The 16,557-nt window shown below is 36.7% G+C and overlaps 2 protein-coding genes across 2 annotated transcripts; both read left to right on the forward strand.

Annotated features, from left to right (window-relative positions):
• Positions 1–663: 663 nt before the first annotated feature.
• Positions 664–2,579, forward strand: LOC141285324 (C3a anaphylatoxin chemotactic receptor-like). Its single transcript, XM_073818348.1, has 2 exons — positions 664–667; positions 1,555–2,579. The coding sequence occupies exons 1-2, from the start codon at positions 664–666 to the stop codon at positions 2,577–2,579; spliced, it is 1,029 nt and encodes a 342-aa protein (XP_073674449.1).
• Positions 2,580–7,689: 5,110 nt separating this feature from the next.
• Positions 7,690–10,856, forward strand: LOC141284475 (C3a anaphylatoxin chemotactic receptor-like). Its single transcript, XM_073817440.1, has 2 exons — positions 7,690–7,737; positions 9,282–10,856. Exons 1-2 carry the CDS (start codon positions 7,734–7,736, stop codon positions 10,316–10,318), a joined length of 1,041 nt encoding a protein of 346 aa, XP_073673541.1. The 5' UTR covers positions 7,690–7,733; the 3' UTR covers positions 10,319–10,856.
• Positions 10,857–16,557: the final 5,701 nt, after the last annotated feature.

Below are 16,557 nucleotides of genomic sequence, written 5' to 3' on the forward strand. Positions count from 1 at the left end.
GCCAATTATTCGGCTAGTGCTGTTTCAATATACATCGCGTTTCTTCAATAATATATATATTTTCATTTTCTGTGTTCATGTGTGAGCCTGAGGAGTTTACGAAGAAGCTTAAACAGTCTGGAAACTGCTGGAAAGGACTTTTGCGGAAGAACATATGGACTTTCTGGATCACAAGTAGGAAAACAGACCCCAATGCTTCCTTGACCAGCTGCAAATATAAGAAAACAATAATGAAATCAGTCTCTAAGTAGCTAAAGTAGCTTATTGTCTTCCTAGTATTGATCCAGTTTATGTGACAAATGTACAGTGTACAGCCTTGTAGGCAAAAAGTCAATAGCCCAAAAATAAATCTCTGGATATTAACTGTACAATAAAAGTTTATCAGTGGATGTCCTGTGTCATAACATAGTGTCTTTTGATAATGTGTCACCTGCTTGGAAACACTGCTTTATGTGCACTCATAATTCATTGGCTGAATTTGCCAAAAATAGAACTTAAAATTGCGCAATCATTAAAAATAGATTTCTTTAGAAGCTCTTCTTACTCCATCCCACCGTCACTTTTTAATAAGTAAAGGAAAATGTATCATCAGTTGTTCACTGTCAACTGAAAAGAGAACTTCAGAGGTTTTATGGGGTTTAACACAGAATGAAGATACCGCAAATGGGTAAGATTCTAATTTGTGTATTTTATACATAATTAGTGCCTGTTGAAAGATTATTATTATTATTATTATTATTATTATTATTATTATTATTATTATTATTATATCATTATTTGTAACTGGGTGAAAATATCAAGTTTAGAAAGATAATTTTTGTGCTAGCTGCAGTGTTTTGCTTTGTTTTAGGAAGGTTGTATTCATTTTATTTTATTTTTCTATATGTTTATTGCTTAATTCTGTTCATGCTATTTTTTCTTGTCTTGTCAGAGCCAGACCTTTCACTTCAGAATATTATTTCAGATTTCAGATATTTACATGTATATATTTATATTCATATAATATATTATATATAAATGTATTTAATACAGAGGTGGTCAACGATTAATCGTGATTAATCGCATCCAAAATAAAGTTTTTGCTTATATGTGTGTGTGTGTGTGTGTGTGTGTGTGTGTATATATATATATATATATATATATATATATATATAAAGACACACACATACAGTATATATTTTGAAATGATTTACATGTATATATTTATATTCAAATAAAATGTACACAAAAACTTTTATTTTAGATGCGATCAATTGCGATTAATCGTTGCCCAGCACTATTTTTTTTCTAATGCAAAAGGTGTTACAATATTATTTAAATGTATGTACTTACAATAAATACATGGTTATTTCAGAAATCTTTAAAATGCCTTTTCCAACACAGAATACTACTGCAATTTGAAATTTGGTGAAAATGCTTACATTCAACATGAAAAGGACAAATTTTTTTTTTTTTTTTTTTTTTTTTTTTCATAAAAAATGTTCCATGTGAAATGTAGCATAAAAAATATTCAGTTTCCAGACCAAAACTCATTGTTTTTTTGTTTTTGTGTAGCAGGCACTATTTTTGGACCACACAATGTGACCACTACAGAAAATTCTACTCTGGAAACCGAGGTCTTTTCGGGCATTCGCATCTTCCGAATATGCATTTACTTTGCCATCCCAGTCGTAGGTCTCATCGGAAATGGGCTTGTCATATTTGTGAACGGCTACAAAATGAAGGTGACAGTCAACTCCATTTGGTTCCTCAACTTGGCAATTGCAGACTTCATCTTCTCCTTAACTCTCATCACAACCATCATTTTAGGCCTATGCAAGATGGCTTGGCACTTGGGTGACTTCAAGTGCAAGTTAATCCAGTTCATGATTTACTTAAACATGTTTGCCAGCATTTTTCTGCTGACGACTATCAGTCTAGACCGATGTCTGTGCACATGGATGGCCGTGTGGACTCGGAATAATCGAACCCTATTCAAAGCTAGAATCATCTGCAAGATCGTGTGGGTTTTATCCATCAGCTGCAGCATCCCCGCTGTCATCAATCACTCAACAGCACTGCCTAAAGGAATCTGTAACTCTCCAACTACTATAGAATCCTTCAAGTCTTTAGTCACATATAGGTTCACAGTAGGCTTCCTTATTCCCTTCCTGATCATTGCATTTTCATATATAGCTATTGCAGTGCAAGTCAAACGCCTCAAAGAGGGGAAGCAGTTCAGGTCGTACCGGCTCATTATAGCGGTGGTCCTGGCCTTTTTCATATGCTGGCTTCCTTATCACATCCTCGAGTTGTATTACATAAGTGCAGAGATAAATCAGTGGAGTGAGTCTGCTAAAGAGGTTTTATTAAACACAGACTTCGTAGTAAACTGCTTGACTTTTTTTAACAGCTGTCTGAACCCCATTCTCTATGTGTTCATGTGCGATGAGTATAAGAAGAAGCTTAAACAGTCTCTGCTGCTGGTGCTGGAGACGGCTTTCGCTGAGGATCACCTGGACTTCAAAGTCTCAAAGCAAACAAAAGACATTACTATCTCTATGCCTGCAAACTGCCAGGATGAAAAACCAAGCCATTAAAATGATCTAGACATTTACAACTCCACTTTCCTGCCTTGATGGCTGCACTTTTATGACTTATACAAATGAGGTTCAACAGAATAAAAAGTCATGAACTGCATCATGCAAGTAAAAATCTTCATTTTGGTGATAAACTCAAACAATGTAATCTCAAAGTAATCTCACTTTTTCCTAGAGGTAACTGGAAACCTCACGCTGCAGTCATTCTTTTACTGTTAAAAAAAGTGTAAAACAGGAAACTAGACAAGGCTGACATTACTCATTTTATTCTTGTTAACTGTGGAGTGGTTCTCTTTCGTAGAAATTTACAAATGAGTCAATATTGATGTACCGACTGAACGTTTATAACATAGTGTTAGAGTCCTGAGCCCGTATTCACAAAATATTAAGAGTTCTCCTAAACAGCAGTAAACATTTTTAGCTAAGTTTCTTCACCATATCACAAATAAATCCTAATCTAATCATGACAAACTCTATCGTTGGAAAGTTTTTTTGTGTTACAAATTATGTAGGAAAAGTAATAGATTAATTTATGACAAGTGTGCACCTCAAAAATCTACTTAATAGCAGGAGTTCTGACCTTTGTCACAGACTTCCTTGTTGCCTTTTTCCCTATCACGCTTTAGAAATCATAAGAAATTATTTGAATATTGTTTGAATACTGCATTTTCACGTCTATGTATAAAAATGGGAGTGACAGTTAAGGGGTTAAAACCTATTCACAAAGCTGCTGAGAGAAACTTTGACAAAAGAATAGAGAGAAGTCTAAGAGTAAGGGCGGGGTTGACCTCGTTGCCATGGATGATGTTAGCATGTTTACTTACTATGCACACAGTGATTGGCTGATAGGGGAGCAATCTCTGTCATATTTATATTTAGAAATATTGAAGGGTGTGATATTATGTTCCCATATTCAAATAAAGGTTCAAAAATAAAACTGTATTGGTGCCAGTTCGTCTACTGGAAATTGGTTGCCTTCTATTGTTAAATCCTAATGGAACATGTCCCAAAACACATGAAACCTTTTTTAATGGTTAAAAGTTATTGGTTTGTAATGTTCGTAATGGTATTTGTATTGGGAACCATTCGAATTTCTGTTATTTCTTTCTTTCAGCAGGGAGGATAGTTTAGTCTTAGTGACTTGGGAGTCCTCTTCACTTCTAACGTTTCACAGATTTAGGAGCTGGTTTTAGTGCTAAAATGATATGTGAAACACTCTTAGAGCAAAAACGAACAAGTCCAACAAATCCTACATTTAGGACTACATTAGGACTACATCTAAACAGATTTTAAAACCTAGGTATCCCAGTCAGCAGTATTTGTTTGCCGGCCCAAAACTGGGCCACATTTTTTTAGCCAGAACTGAACCAAAACAGTGCCATAACCCGACCCAAAATGAGCCAAATAATAAAAACAGATGTGGCTGATATATGGCTGATGAATGGACCTTACATTTAAACAGATTTAAAAACCTAGGTATCCCAGTCAGCAGTATTTGTTCGCCAGCCAAAAACTGGGCCACATCTTTTTAGCCAGAACTGAACCAAAACAGTGCCATTACCAAACCCAAATCAGCCAAATCATGAAAACAGATGTGGCTGATATATGGCTGATAAATGGACCTTAAATTTAAACCTAGGTATCCCAATCAGAAGTATTTGTTTGCCGACCCAAAAATGGGCCACATTTTTTTAGCCAGAACTGAACCAAAACAGTGCCATAACCCAACCCAAAATGAGCCAAATAATGAAAACAGATGTGGCTGATATATGGCTGATAAATGGACCTTACATTTAAACAGATTTTAAAACCTATCCCAGTCAGCAGTATTTGTTCGCCGGCCCAAAACTGGGCCACATCGTTTTAGCCAGAACTGAACCAAAACATTTCCATAACCCAACCCAAAATGAGCCAAATCATAAAAACAGATGTGGCTGATATATGGCTGATGAATGGGCCTTACATTTTAACAGATTTAAAAACCTAGGTATCCCAGTCAACAGTATTTGTTCACTGGCCCAATATTGCCAGATATATGAACCTTACATTTAAACAGATTTTAAAACCTAGGTATACCAGTCAGCAGTATTTGTTCGCCAGCCAAAAACTGGGCCACATCTTTTTAGCCAGAACTGAACCAAAACAGTGCCATAACCAAACCCAAATCAGCCAAATCATGAAAACAGATGTGACTGATATATGGCTGATAAATGGACCTTAAATTTAAACCTAGGTATCCCAATCAGAAGTATTTGTTTGCCGACCCAAAACTGGGCCACATTTTTTTAGCCAGAACTGAACCAAAACAGTGCCATAACCCAACCCAAAATGAGCCAAATCATGAAAACAGATGTGGCTGATATATGGCTGATAAATGGACCTTACATTTAAACAGATTTTAAAACCTAGGTATCCCAGTCAACAGTATTTGTTCACTGGCCCAATATTGCCAGATATATGAACCTTACATTTAAACAGATTTTAAAACCTAGGTATACCAGTCAGCAGTATTTGCTCGCCAGCCAAAAACTGCGCCACATCTTTTTAGCCAGAACTGAACCAAAACAGTGCCATAACCAAACCCAAATCAGCCAAATCATGAAAACAGATGTGGCTGATATATATCTGATAAATGGACCTTAAATTTAAACCTAGGTATCCCAATCAGCAGTATTTGTTCGCCAGCCTAATATCATCCCAAAATCATGAAAACAGATGTGGCTGATATATGGACCTTACATTTAGGTATCCCAGTCAGCAGTATTTGTTCGCCGGCCCAATATCGCGTTTGTTGCTAGGAGATGCTTGACAAACATTAGGACTACATCTAAAAAGATTTTAAAACCTAGGTATCCCAGTCAGCAGTATTTGTTCGTCGGCCCAAAATTGGGCCACATCTTTTTAGCCAGAACTGGACCAAAAAAGTGCCATAACCCAACCCAAAATGAGCCAAATCATGAAAACGGATGTGGCTGATATATGGCCCTTACATGGCCGACGTGTGGCTGATATTTTAACATTTTCAGTAATCCACCAATTGGAATATGGGAAGAATCAATGAACGGGCTGAGATGTGGACTGCCACAAACCAGCCACACATGACTATAGCAGGTTATGTGTGTTTTTCTGGCTCTTGTGTGTTGACATCTGGGCCATATACCTCAATACAAACAATCATCCAAAAGAAAATTTGGCCCATATGTGCTCAGCCATGCCATATCTAGGCCAAACGTGACAGGTATCAGCCACATTTGGCCCAAAGGTTCTTGCTATCTGGGTTAGACCTACTGAGTTTGTAAACAGTTACACAGGAAAAACTGGCCATCACACACTTAAGGACGAGGCACGTGGCATTTATTGTTCTGATCACAACCAACTCGCGTAGAAACATGCACGTTTGTTGCTAGGAGATGCTTGACAAATAAGAACAGCATGTGTTCTAAGATCGCCTCGAAATATCAAACATTTGATATTGACATCCTTCGACTGGATGGAATCAGAGCTAAAAATCAGAGTCTGTGACCATTACACAAAACGCAATTTTCTATGAAATCTGTCAACTCTTATCTGGCTCTGACTTTCGGCAACTAGTGTCAGCTAGGTTACTCCTGACACTAAATTGAGGAAAAATTGGGGCAAAGTAATTTAGTCTATTTTAGTTTTATTAAGATTATGTTTAATGATGTTAAACCTCCATTTTGGCATACATCACCTCACCTGACCTCACTGAATCACATTGGGGAACCTACAGCCAGTATATATTTGTTTTTGTCTACTGTCATTACCTGCTTGTTTATGGGGTTCTATTTGTGCCAAAAATGAGTCAACTGCTTTGTACTTTATACTATACATTGTCATTACCTGCTTGTTCAGGTAAATCAATATGTTAATGTATATGTTGTCTGTTGACGATGTCTGAATTTGTCATCCTGCCGTCTATTTCTCTGTCATTTTTTACTGTCGTACTTATTGACGTTTTGTTCTGTCATCCTTACTGTGGCCATGTTCTGTTGTACTTACTGTCATCCCTAATGTTGTCTTTTCTGTCTTTTTGTTCTGTCGTCCTTAATGCTTTTTTATTGTGTCATCCTTACTGTCACCTTATTCTATCGTAGTAAGAATGTCAGAATAAGGTGACATGAAGGACGGCAGAATAAAATGACATTAAGGACGACAAAACAAGAGGACAGTAAAGATGGCAGAACAAAATGACATCAAGGATGACAGTAAAAATGAGAGAGAAAAAGACGGCAGGATGATACATTAAGACCACATCAATGGACAATATACACATTTACAAATAATGATTTACCAGTAGACAATGACTGTAGACAAAGACAAATGTATAGTACAAAGCACAAAGCAGTCGACTTATTTTTGGCACAAATGGAACCTTATTGAAAAATTGTTGTTTTCATAATTTCCATGAAGATCATAGGTCATAGAAGTAACTTCGTCCTGTATGCAAATTAGGTTTTCAGTTTGTACCATTATATCAATAGGAAAAGGCCAAAAGCACAAGTCTCTTCTACACACTGTTAGACTTACAAAGGCTATTTATAGTGAGTCATATAAAGCCATTAAGCTGTTTTTTGTCCATTTTGAAGATGGACAGATGACAAACTAGTCTAAATGGCTTAAAAGCTCTGCCTTTTTATAGGCCCACATTTATTCGTTTAGCAGATGCTTTTAACCAAAGTGAGTTACAAATAAGGACACAAGAAGATAAAGGCCTCTAGATGGCGCCAACTGTATTGCTTTTTAAACACTCAAAAAGAAAGATAAACTATATTATAAATAGAATGTGGCTAAAGTCAAATTTGCATTTCAGACTCAAAACACCAATGTCAAATGATCTGCTGGCACCTTCATTTTTGGTTGCTGTTGTCAAGCGTATTTCAATTTGTTATTTTTTATGTTGATTTTGTTAAAAAAATAATTATGGTTCTATTTTGTGTTCTTATCGAAGACCTTCTCCTTAAATGCTGATATTCAAAATAGTTTTCTAGAGAAGCATAGTTCCCTTGTTGCATCATCACTCCACCCCACTCTCTCTAATGTAAGTAAAGGGGAAACCACCAATTGTTCATGCAAAGACGTTGTTGTGAGCATTGATAACACACTTGAAGGAAGGACTAACGGAAAGGACTGAAAATGGGTAAGAATCTTAATCTATGCAATATTCCTGTGCCTAAAGATAGGTTTGATACAATTTAATAACCCATATAGCAGGCAAATGTCTGTTATGCTGAGACAGATGTGATGCTCAGTTTATATTTGCTGTAATGCTGTTTTTCAAAATGACATGCATCTTTTTGATTCCTCCCCCCTTTGGTTGGATTTCATTATCTCAACTTCTTCTGAATGGTTGATTTGATCAAGATTGAGCAGCATTATCACTTGAGTTGAAAGTTTAGACTTTAATCCACCAGAAATCTAACAACCATCTCATCGTCTGTCCCTGTTGTTGTTCCTCAGTGTAAAACCATATTTTAATATGAAATGACAAACAAAATATAAATATGAATAATAATATTAATATATTAATATGATCATGGATTATTTTTTGAGATGTGCAGTGCGTGCCAAGTCAGTAGTGGTTAAAAAGCTGTGTCACACTGTATGCAACATTTTGCATCTGTAATAATGCAAATATTATTTGCTCAAATGCAAAACTGACTGCAAGCAGTATTCAGCTTGGAACAACAGTAAAATATCATTTATGAGTTACAGCCTTGCCAGTTCCATACTGGCTGGTGTTTTGTGGTGTTATGGTGCATGTGAATTGTGGAACAAGGTTTTGCTGACAGTCTTTTTTATTTTGTAGACAGCAAAAAATACTTAGTTGGGTTAAAAGTTCTCTCACTGCTTTTTACTTAAGAAAAAGCATAATTTTGTGTTAAAACTAAATAATGTAGAATATACCCAATGAATTGTACATGTAATGCAGAGAATATGAGACGATGCCACCTGGTGTAAGAATGAGATACTACTTTTATAATAACCTCAATTTTATAATGATAAATAAAATTAGACGATTATTGTAATAAAGCTGTAATAATTTAATATAATTTATCACTAATATACTGATTTATTACTTGTATTATTAATGTTGTAAACAGTTGTGGTGCTTAATTTTTTATTTTATTTTTTTGGAACCTGTGATACTTTTTTCAGGATTATTTGATGAATAAAAAGTTGAAAAGAACAGCATTTATTCAAAATAGAAAATATTAAAGATCACTTTTTATCAATTATCAACACATCCCTGCTGAATAAAAGTATTAAGGTGTTTATATTTATATTAAAATAGAAAACCACTATTTTAAAGTGCATTCACATTTCACAATATTACAGTTTTGTTCTGTATTTTTAATCAAATAAACACAGCCTTGATTAGCAGAAAAGGCTCTTACAGATTCCAAACTTTTGATATATATATTTTGTTTTGAATCCATACAACAGTTTAATGCAGAACTGAAAATGATTACTAACAATTGTTAACTGGTTAACTGTCAACTCCTGCCACAGGGTAAAAAATTAAATGAAAAAGGGAATTGCAACTATTCCATCGTTAACCACTGCAACAAGATCAATGAGTCAATGAGTTGAACTTGTGAACTTCATCAGATGGATTTGTGAACGAATCATTCTTGTAGGCTCAAACTCAAATTTCTCTTATTTTCTCTTTTCTTTGTGTAGCAAACAACAGTTCAGGACATGAAGATTCCAACAACACAATGCAGACAGTCTTATCAGGCATTGAAATCTTCAACATATGCATGTACTTTGTCGTCTTTGCTCTGGGTACTGTTGGAAACGGGCTCGTCATATATGTGACTGGCTACAAAATGAAGACAACCGTCAACTCCATTTGGTTTCTCAACCTGGCGATTGCAGACTTGATCTTCATCTTAATCATCATCCTCTACATTGTTACTGCCTTTAACAAGGTTTGGCTCTTTGGTGACTTCATGTGCAAGTTTGTCTCCTTCGTGACGGTGCTTAACATGTTTGCCAGCATTTTTTTGCTCACCGCTATCAGTCTGGACCGATGCCTATCTACTTGGGTGATTGTTTGGGCTCAAAACAAACGTACTCTGGTCAAGGCTCGGATCATCTGTACACTCATGTGGGTTTTATCCATTGGCTGCAGCATCCCGTTTGTTCTGTGCCGCTCAGGAGAGAATAAACAATGCGCCTATGTTTGCCCTGGAAACATGATAAAGTCTCTGTTCATATACAGGTTTATGGTGGGTTTTCTCATCCCCTTCTTAATCATTGCATCTTCATACATTGCTATTGGAGTGCGGGCCAAACGTCTCAAAAGAGGAAAGAAGCTTAAGCCTTTCCGAGTCATTATAGCTGTCATCCTGGCCTTTTTCATATGCTGGTTTCCTTTCCATGTTCAACAGCTGTCTTCCACAATTGCAAGGGAGAATAAATGGATGGAATTTTTAAAAGTATTGAACAATATAGGACCAATTGTTAACTGCCTGGTTCATCTCAACAGCTGTCTGAACCCAATTCTCTATGTGTTCATGTGCGAGGAGTTTAAGAAGAAGCTCAAACAGTCTCTCCTTCTGGTGCTGGAGACGGCTTTTGCAGAAGAACATCTGTCTTTCCGAACATCTCGCCCTTCCACATGTTCACGCCTCTCAGAATCACAAAGTCTCAAGCAGACGAATGAAACAATCTCATCATGTGGCAGTGGCCAGGACATCAGTACATGCTGTTAGAAAGTCAGTCTCAGAGATATTTCAGTCTCTATGTTAGATTGAAGTGATCTGATAAAGCTCTCCACATCGCTGCCTTGATGCCTGCTATCGCATGCCAGAGGTTCAAAGCCATATTTGTTTTATAGACAATGTGAAGGTTTAAAGATTAAAATGTATGTGCCATCAGTCTCATCAAACTAAAAACAATGACTTTTCATTGCTGCCTTTCACATGCCTCCACTTCCCATTGGTTGGGCATACTGATAGCCCCGCCCCAAACTCACGCTATTGGTCGGGCTCAGTGTTGCTGCTTCTAGTTGTGTTAAAAATGATTTGTATTGATTATGCTTTTTGTGGAAAACCTACAAATGATTTATTTTATACTTGGCTTTGCTTATAAAAGTGAAAATATTTTAACAATGAACAGATATTTTTCAGTTGTAGTTATTCTTTTTGTTGACTTGTTTTACACAACCTTTTGCAATACTGTCAATTTAGTGATGATATCTTTTTTACTAATGTTTATCTAATCACCAGAACTGAAGAAATTCTGTTTGAAACATTCTGTCTGTAACCTTTCTCATTTTTTTATAAATACATATTTTACCTTAATTTTGTCTGACCTTATTATTGGGCATAAAACACAGTCACATCATTCTATCTATCTATCTATCTATCTATCTATCTATCTATCTATCTATCTATCTATCTATCTATCTATCTATCTATCTATCTATCTATCTATCTATCTATCTATCTATCTATCACAAGAGCAAAATATATCTCATGATTTCGAGAAACCTGGAATTAGGTTCCTTGCCTTAAGCCATGAGTATTAATTATTACCAGGTCTAACATGTGTGTGTAATAAAATCAACAATGCATTGAGCAGTCAACATTCCTGAAATACAATTCCTTTTTTGGTGAATGCAACTGAAGCAGGTGTTGAAAGCAATGTGTGAACAAATAAAAACAAAATAAAGAATGCTATCAGATTCAGTGAACACAGACTTATTGAAATGTGAGATTATTCATTATAATAATATCAGTAAGTCAAGGCAATACATAATATAAAAAGGCAGTGGCTATTTACACTAAGTGCTAGCTATAGATTCTATTTACACTATATAAATAAATATCAGAATTGAAAAATTTGATATAATTCAGGGCACTATGGATGCCTTCTCCGCCATGTTGCTGTCAAATAAAACAGGACCGTATCTGAAATTGCCCCCTATACCCTATTCCCTATTCCCCATATAAGTCCACTCATACAGTTCACTTGAAGGAGTGAATGAAAACGAAAATGGGCAGTTCCAGTAGTAAGATTAAAGGATTTATCTTGAACTCTGTGGTGAAAATTACGTATAAACCCTAGTTAAACAGTGTAATAATCAATTTACAACAAATTTGTACCTGTGTTGTAGCCAATGCTGTATTACGCCGTGGACGAGCGTGTTGTAAAATGAATGGATGGATGATTCAGCTGCGGGCGCCATCTTCTGGCGAGACGTGGCAATTCAATAGGTGCGTGTCTCTCACAGTGCATTATGGGTCATCTCTAGCCGTTGAGTGTACATCAGATGTACACTGGTTTTTGCTGTGCATTGTGGGATTGAATGAGTGCACTCGAGAACGTCCACTATAGTTTCTAACACCACTTAAAATGGCTGTCCCCTCAAATAGTGAGGCGACAACCCTATTTGAATAGTGCCATATTTGAGGGTATAGGGGGCGATTTCGATACAGCCCAGTTTGTTACTTTAAACAGAAGCTGGCAATGCTTGCCCTGCCTCCGAGTTCTTCTGAATGGTCCACTACTTTGGAACTAGCCCTGCTGAAAAAAACAGCTAATACCAGCCTAGGCTTAAGCTGAAAGTAGCTGGTTTTAGCTGGTTTCCCAGGCTGGCTTTAACTAGTGGTCTCCCAACCTGACCAGCTAAGACCAGCTTGACCAACCTGGCCAGGCTTGGAAAGTGGCCAAAACCCCTCTAAAACCAGCCTTCTGACCAGCTATGACCAGCTAAAACCAGGCTGGTTGACCAGTTAACACCAGCCAACCAGCCTAGGCCGGGTTTAGCTGTTTTTTTCAGCAGGACTGGGTGTAAAGGTTGAAATTCCTTTAAAACGTGGCACTGCAAAAGGCGCGAGATGCGAGCGTGACGATCATGCACATCCATCAAGTGCGTGTTTACAAAAACAATGGAAAAGCGCCGCATTGGAATGGAAAAACACGTTTGGTGTGAATGGCCCCTGAAACAGTATGCAATAATGAATTATTGAGTGTATATTACAATTTTAAATCTAATTATTAAATGGATAACAACTTATTGGGACAATAAAGCCCTTCCTACACCTATAAAAAAAGTTGAAAATGAAGTATCGGGTAGGGTTAGGATATACTTTTTGATCAACATTTAGATTATTTCCTTCATTTTTATTTACAGTTTTTCTCAATTGCTAAAACACTAAACCCTATTGTCTGAACCAAATGCTTAGTTGCCTGAACCCACTGATTGAATCAATCACTCTTTTGGCAAAACTATAAGCACTTTTCAACTGTTTAGACACAACTTGCCAACACATTTTCATTGTGATGCACCCGTGCTGCATAATGGTGAGCACAGGTGACAAAAGTCAAACACAATTAAAGCAAAGGTGTCACGACTTGAACACAACAACTCAAAACTGATCACACTTGTGGCTAATGATGTACATGTAAAGGAACATATACAGTAAGCGAGTTTAGAGAGCACTGGTTGGTGTTGGTTTTCATGGGCAGCGTGGCAGCAATGTCACATTATGTGCTGCCATCAGCAATCATGGGGTTGTCCACCATCATGCCAACCTGGGGCCCTACAACGCTCACCAGAAGTACTATTTTTGTACTTTATTTTTACATGGGCTTACTGTCCACAAGTGGCAAATGCATACGATTTGTTTGTTTTTACAAGTGCTTTGTGTAAATGCACAAGATTTCTGTTTTGTCTTTTTGTACAAGTGCTAAATGCACAGGTTTTCTTTGTTTTGCAACATGCATTTAGCCTACAGTGAACAATAAATACTTATTTCTTCAGCTTCATGTCCTGAGCATTGTGTTTTCTATTTTTCTACGTAGTGTTTAGTGATTGATCAGTAGTGTTTTTAATTTTGATTGACTCGTGGCACGATTTGACAACTTAGTTCAGTTTTGAGCACAGATTGAACTGTTTTGAGGTGAAAGTTTGGTTTTGCAAGAATAGTCTGAGGTTTTGTGAGTGTAGCTTGAAAATTGGGGTTTTGTGTTCACAGTTTAAAGAAAAGGAGAGCAGCTTTCAAAAAATGTGTCTTAGCAATCGAGAAAAACTGTAAAATATATGCCTTTCCGATGAGATAAGAGATTTACAGTTTTTCTCAGTCGCTTTGGTGCATTTCTCACAACACTGTTTACATTTGCACAACATTTACTTCAACCTCCACAACATTTAGTCATTTGTGCACATCACAGTAGTAGTTTCTCATTCCTTCCAACAAATTGCAAATGCTTTTGGACATGCATCAATTGCTTTCATACAACTCTCTGCTGTTTTATAACATTATCATTTGCTTATGTCATGTCAGTCAGAATTAACTAAACTTGTGAATGCTGAATAGACATTCCATATAAAACTAGTAGTCCTCATTTTATTGCTTGAGTCATTACATACAAAAATGTTGAACTAGTTGTCAAAATCTGTCAAGCAAATTTTATAAAAAAAAAAAATTAAATCTTTTTTTTCTTTTTTCCTGAAAATGTCTTCTAAATTGATCAATTTCTCTCAGGTGAACCTCAGCTTTCACTGATGAGAAGTGGTGTGTGAAGCAATAGTTGCAACCAATGATAAGCCACTTCTCTACAATCACTCAGAACAGAATCCCATAAACCCCCACTTCACAAGCATATATGAACCAAGCAGGACATAGTGTGTACCATTTCTACAATACTGTGACAAAGAAATGGAAGGTCAGCCTCGTGGAAGAGGGGTGAGGGTGCTGGGAGGAAAGGAAAGGGGACAAAACAGGGGAAGAGGAAGAAGAGACCAATAGGTGGATTCCCAATGAAATCAGGGCTACAATTGTGGATCATGTTGTCAATCACGGCCTCACAATGGCTGAGGCTGGTCGAAGGGTGCAGCCAAATGTTGGGCGAGCCACTGTAAATTCAATTATTCAGATACCTCACTAAATACAGCAATGTCTAACTTTAGTTTTCAAATGGCTGTGCAAATAGTATATAGTGCTGTCTTGAGCATTTTCAGGAAGTGTCACCAAAATCTGACTTTTTTGCATTGGAAAAAATTTGCAGAGTAAACTGTCATAATGAAAACATGACAAAGCCATTTGACTATCTTGTTCATAAACAATGATGTCAGGACTTTTCATCTTGATGACACTGACACTTTCATTGACATGAATACTTGCTTTTGAGGAATGAGCTATCCATTTTGAGCAAGTGACACGCTTTTGCAGGTTATCAACTAGGTTTTGCAGTTTGTACTAATTGTCTTGAGAAATGCATTAACTGTTGTGCAAATGTAAATAGTGATGTGAGAAATGCACCAAAGCGACTGAGAAAAACTGTAATAACCATCTTTTCTAATGTTGACTAGACCAATCACACTTTGGTGGGCGGAGTTAGTGTAACGAGCCTCTATGAACAAGGCGGGCTATTAGCAATAACTTAATGTAAAGGGGTCCTATTATGCTTTTTCACTTTTTGAATTTTAGACAGTGAGTGATGTGTATGTTTGGCCATAAAAAGCATCTACAAAGTTACAAATCTCAAAGTCCACTCCAAAGGGAGATATTTAGTTTTAAAAAAATCCCTTTTCAAGAACTACAACAAATGGCTCCTTTGGACTACGGGGGCATGAAGTAAACACAAGCGTCGGAGCTGCGCCGTAGACATGTGCAGTGTGTGGTAAGAGATTTATTCATCATACAGTATAGATAGCTTCACTAGCATTATGCTGGAGCTGGTTTTGGGCATGTAAATAATTAAATAAATTAGTGCAATAATGATAGTATCATGTATCAGCAATCTTGCAGGCTGACGATAGGACCAACACTATAGTGTAGCGTATTATTTACTCACCCTCTATGCACCCTAGGTGCATATGACTTCCTTCTTTCAGACGAATACATTTGGAGTTATATTCAAAATAATCCTGGTACTCCCAATCTTTATATCTGGCATAGACTGAACGGCATAAACAAGTGTTTCTCTCCATCAGTCCAAAACAAGTCGATCCATAATAAAAGCCCTCTTTAGCGATCCGATGTGTTTTTGTAAGAAAAATATTCATATTTAAAATGTTTAATCTAGCTTGGGCAGTTGTACACAGAACTTGCTGCTTTGGGAAGGGGCGTGGCAGGACTGAAATGCTGTCTAAGCTGTTCGCCAATTGCAAGGCAGTGGGACTGCTAACCAATCACAACAAAATTCGTTTTTCGGAAGGCAGACCTTCATCAAACCCAGAACTAATTGAGCCATTTGTGCCATGCAAGTATGAGAGCATTGTGCACCCCCAAAACAAAATAAAGACTTTGTAAAAGAGCATAGGACCCCTTTAATGTAAATAGACACTCCGAAAAAGAAATTGCTATGCGTTTTACTAATTCACGCCTGTGGAGATATTGTGTAACAAATATCTTTTGCAATGTTTTCAAATCCTACTACACATTGGTGGGTGGAGTTGCAAGGCGGGCTATTTGCACTTAGTGAGAATGAGTCGAAAGTCTAAATGAGAAGTCCTGAGAGGCTTGGATTGTTTCATTACAAAGTGACTTCGAACAAACTTCAGAAAGTGGTACGTGCATTTTTGCATTTCCTGTGAGTGTGAATAACTTATCCTCTCTTATCATTAAGAAGATATCTTAGCAAGTGATACGGACCAGACCAGTTTCCAATCAACTCGCAGTAGAACCCAGAAAACCGGTAAGGTTATTGACCTTTTTACTTAAAGCTCATTTTGTTTATTATGTTTAACATTTCATAAAATAACCTTTTATTTTAGTTTTTCTTAAGAGTTATTTTATTTATTTTTTCTGTTTCTTTTAGTCTCCTCACATTCGTTTTCTTGATGCTTTCCAAATCAATTAAACTGATTATAATTTGCGCCATCATCTGAATCGCCTTATGCATGTTGAAAACTATTCAGATTTAAGTTCAAATGTTGATTTTGCTAATAATTGTTGTCTATATTTTTCCAGGCTCTTTAACAAATTAAGCCAAAATGAGT

Source organism: Garra rufa, chromosome 14, assembly GCF_049309525.1.
Source record: "Garra rufa chromosome 14, GarRuf1.0, whole genome shotgun sequence".
Lineage (NCBI taxonomy): Eukaryota > Metazoa > Chordata > Actinopteri > Cypriniformes > Cyprinidae > Garra > Garra rufa.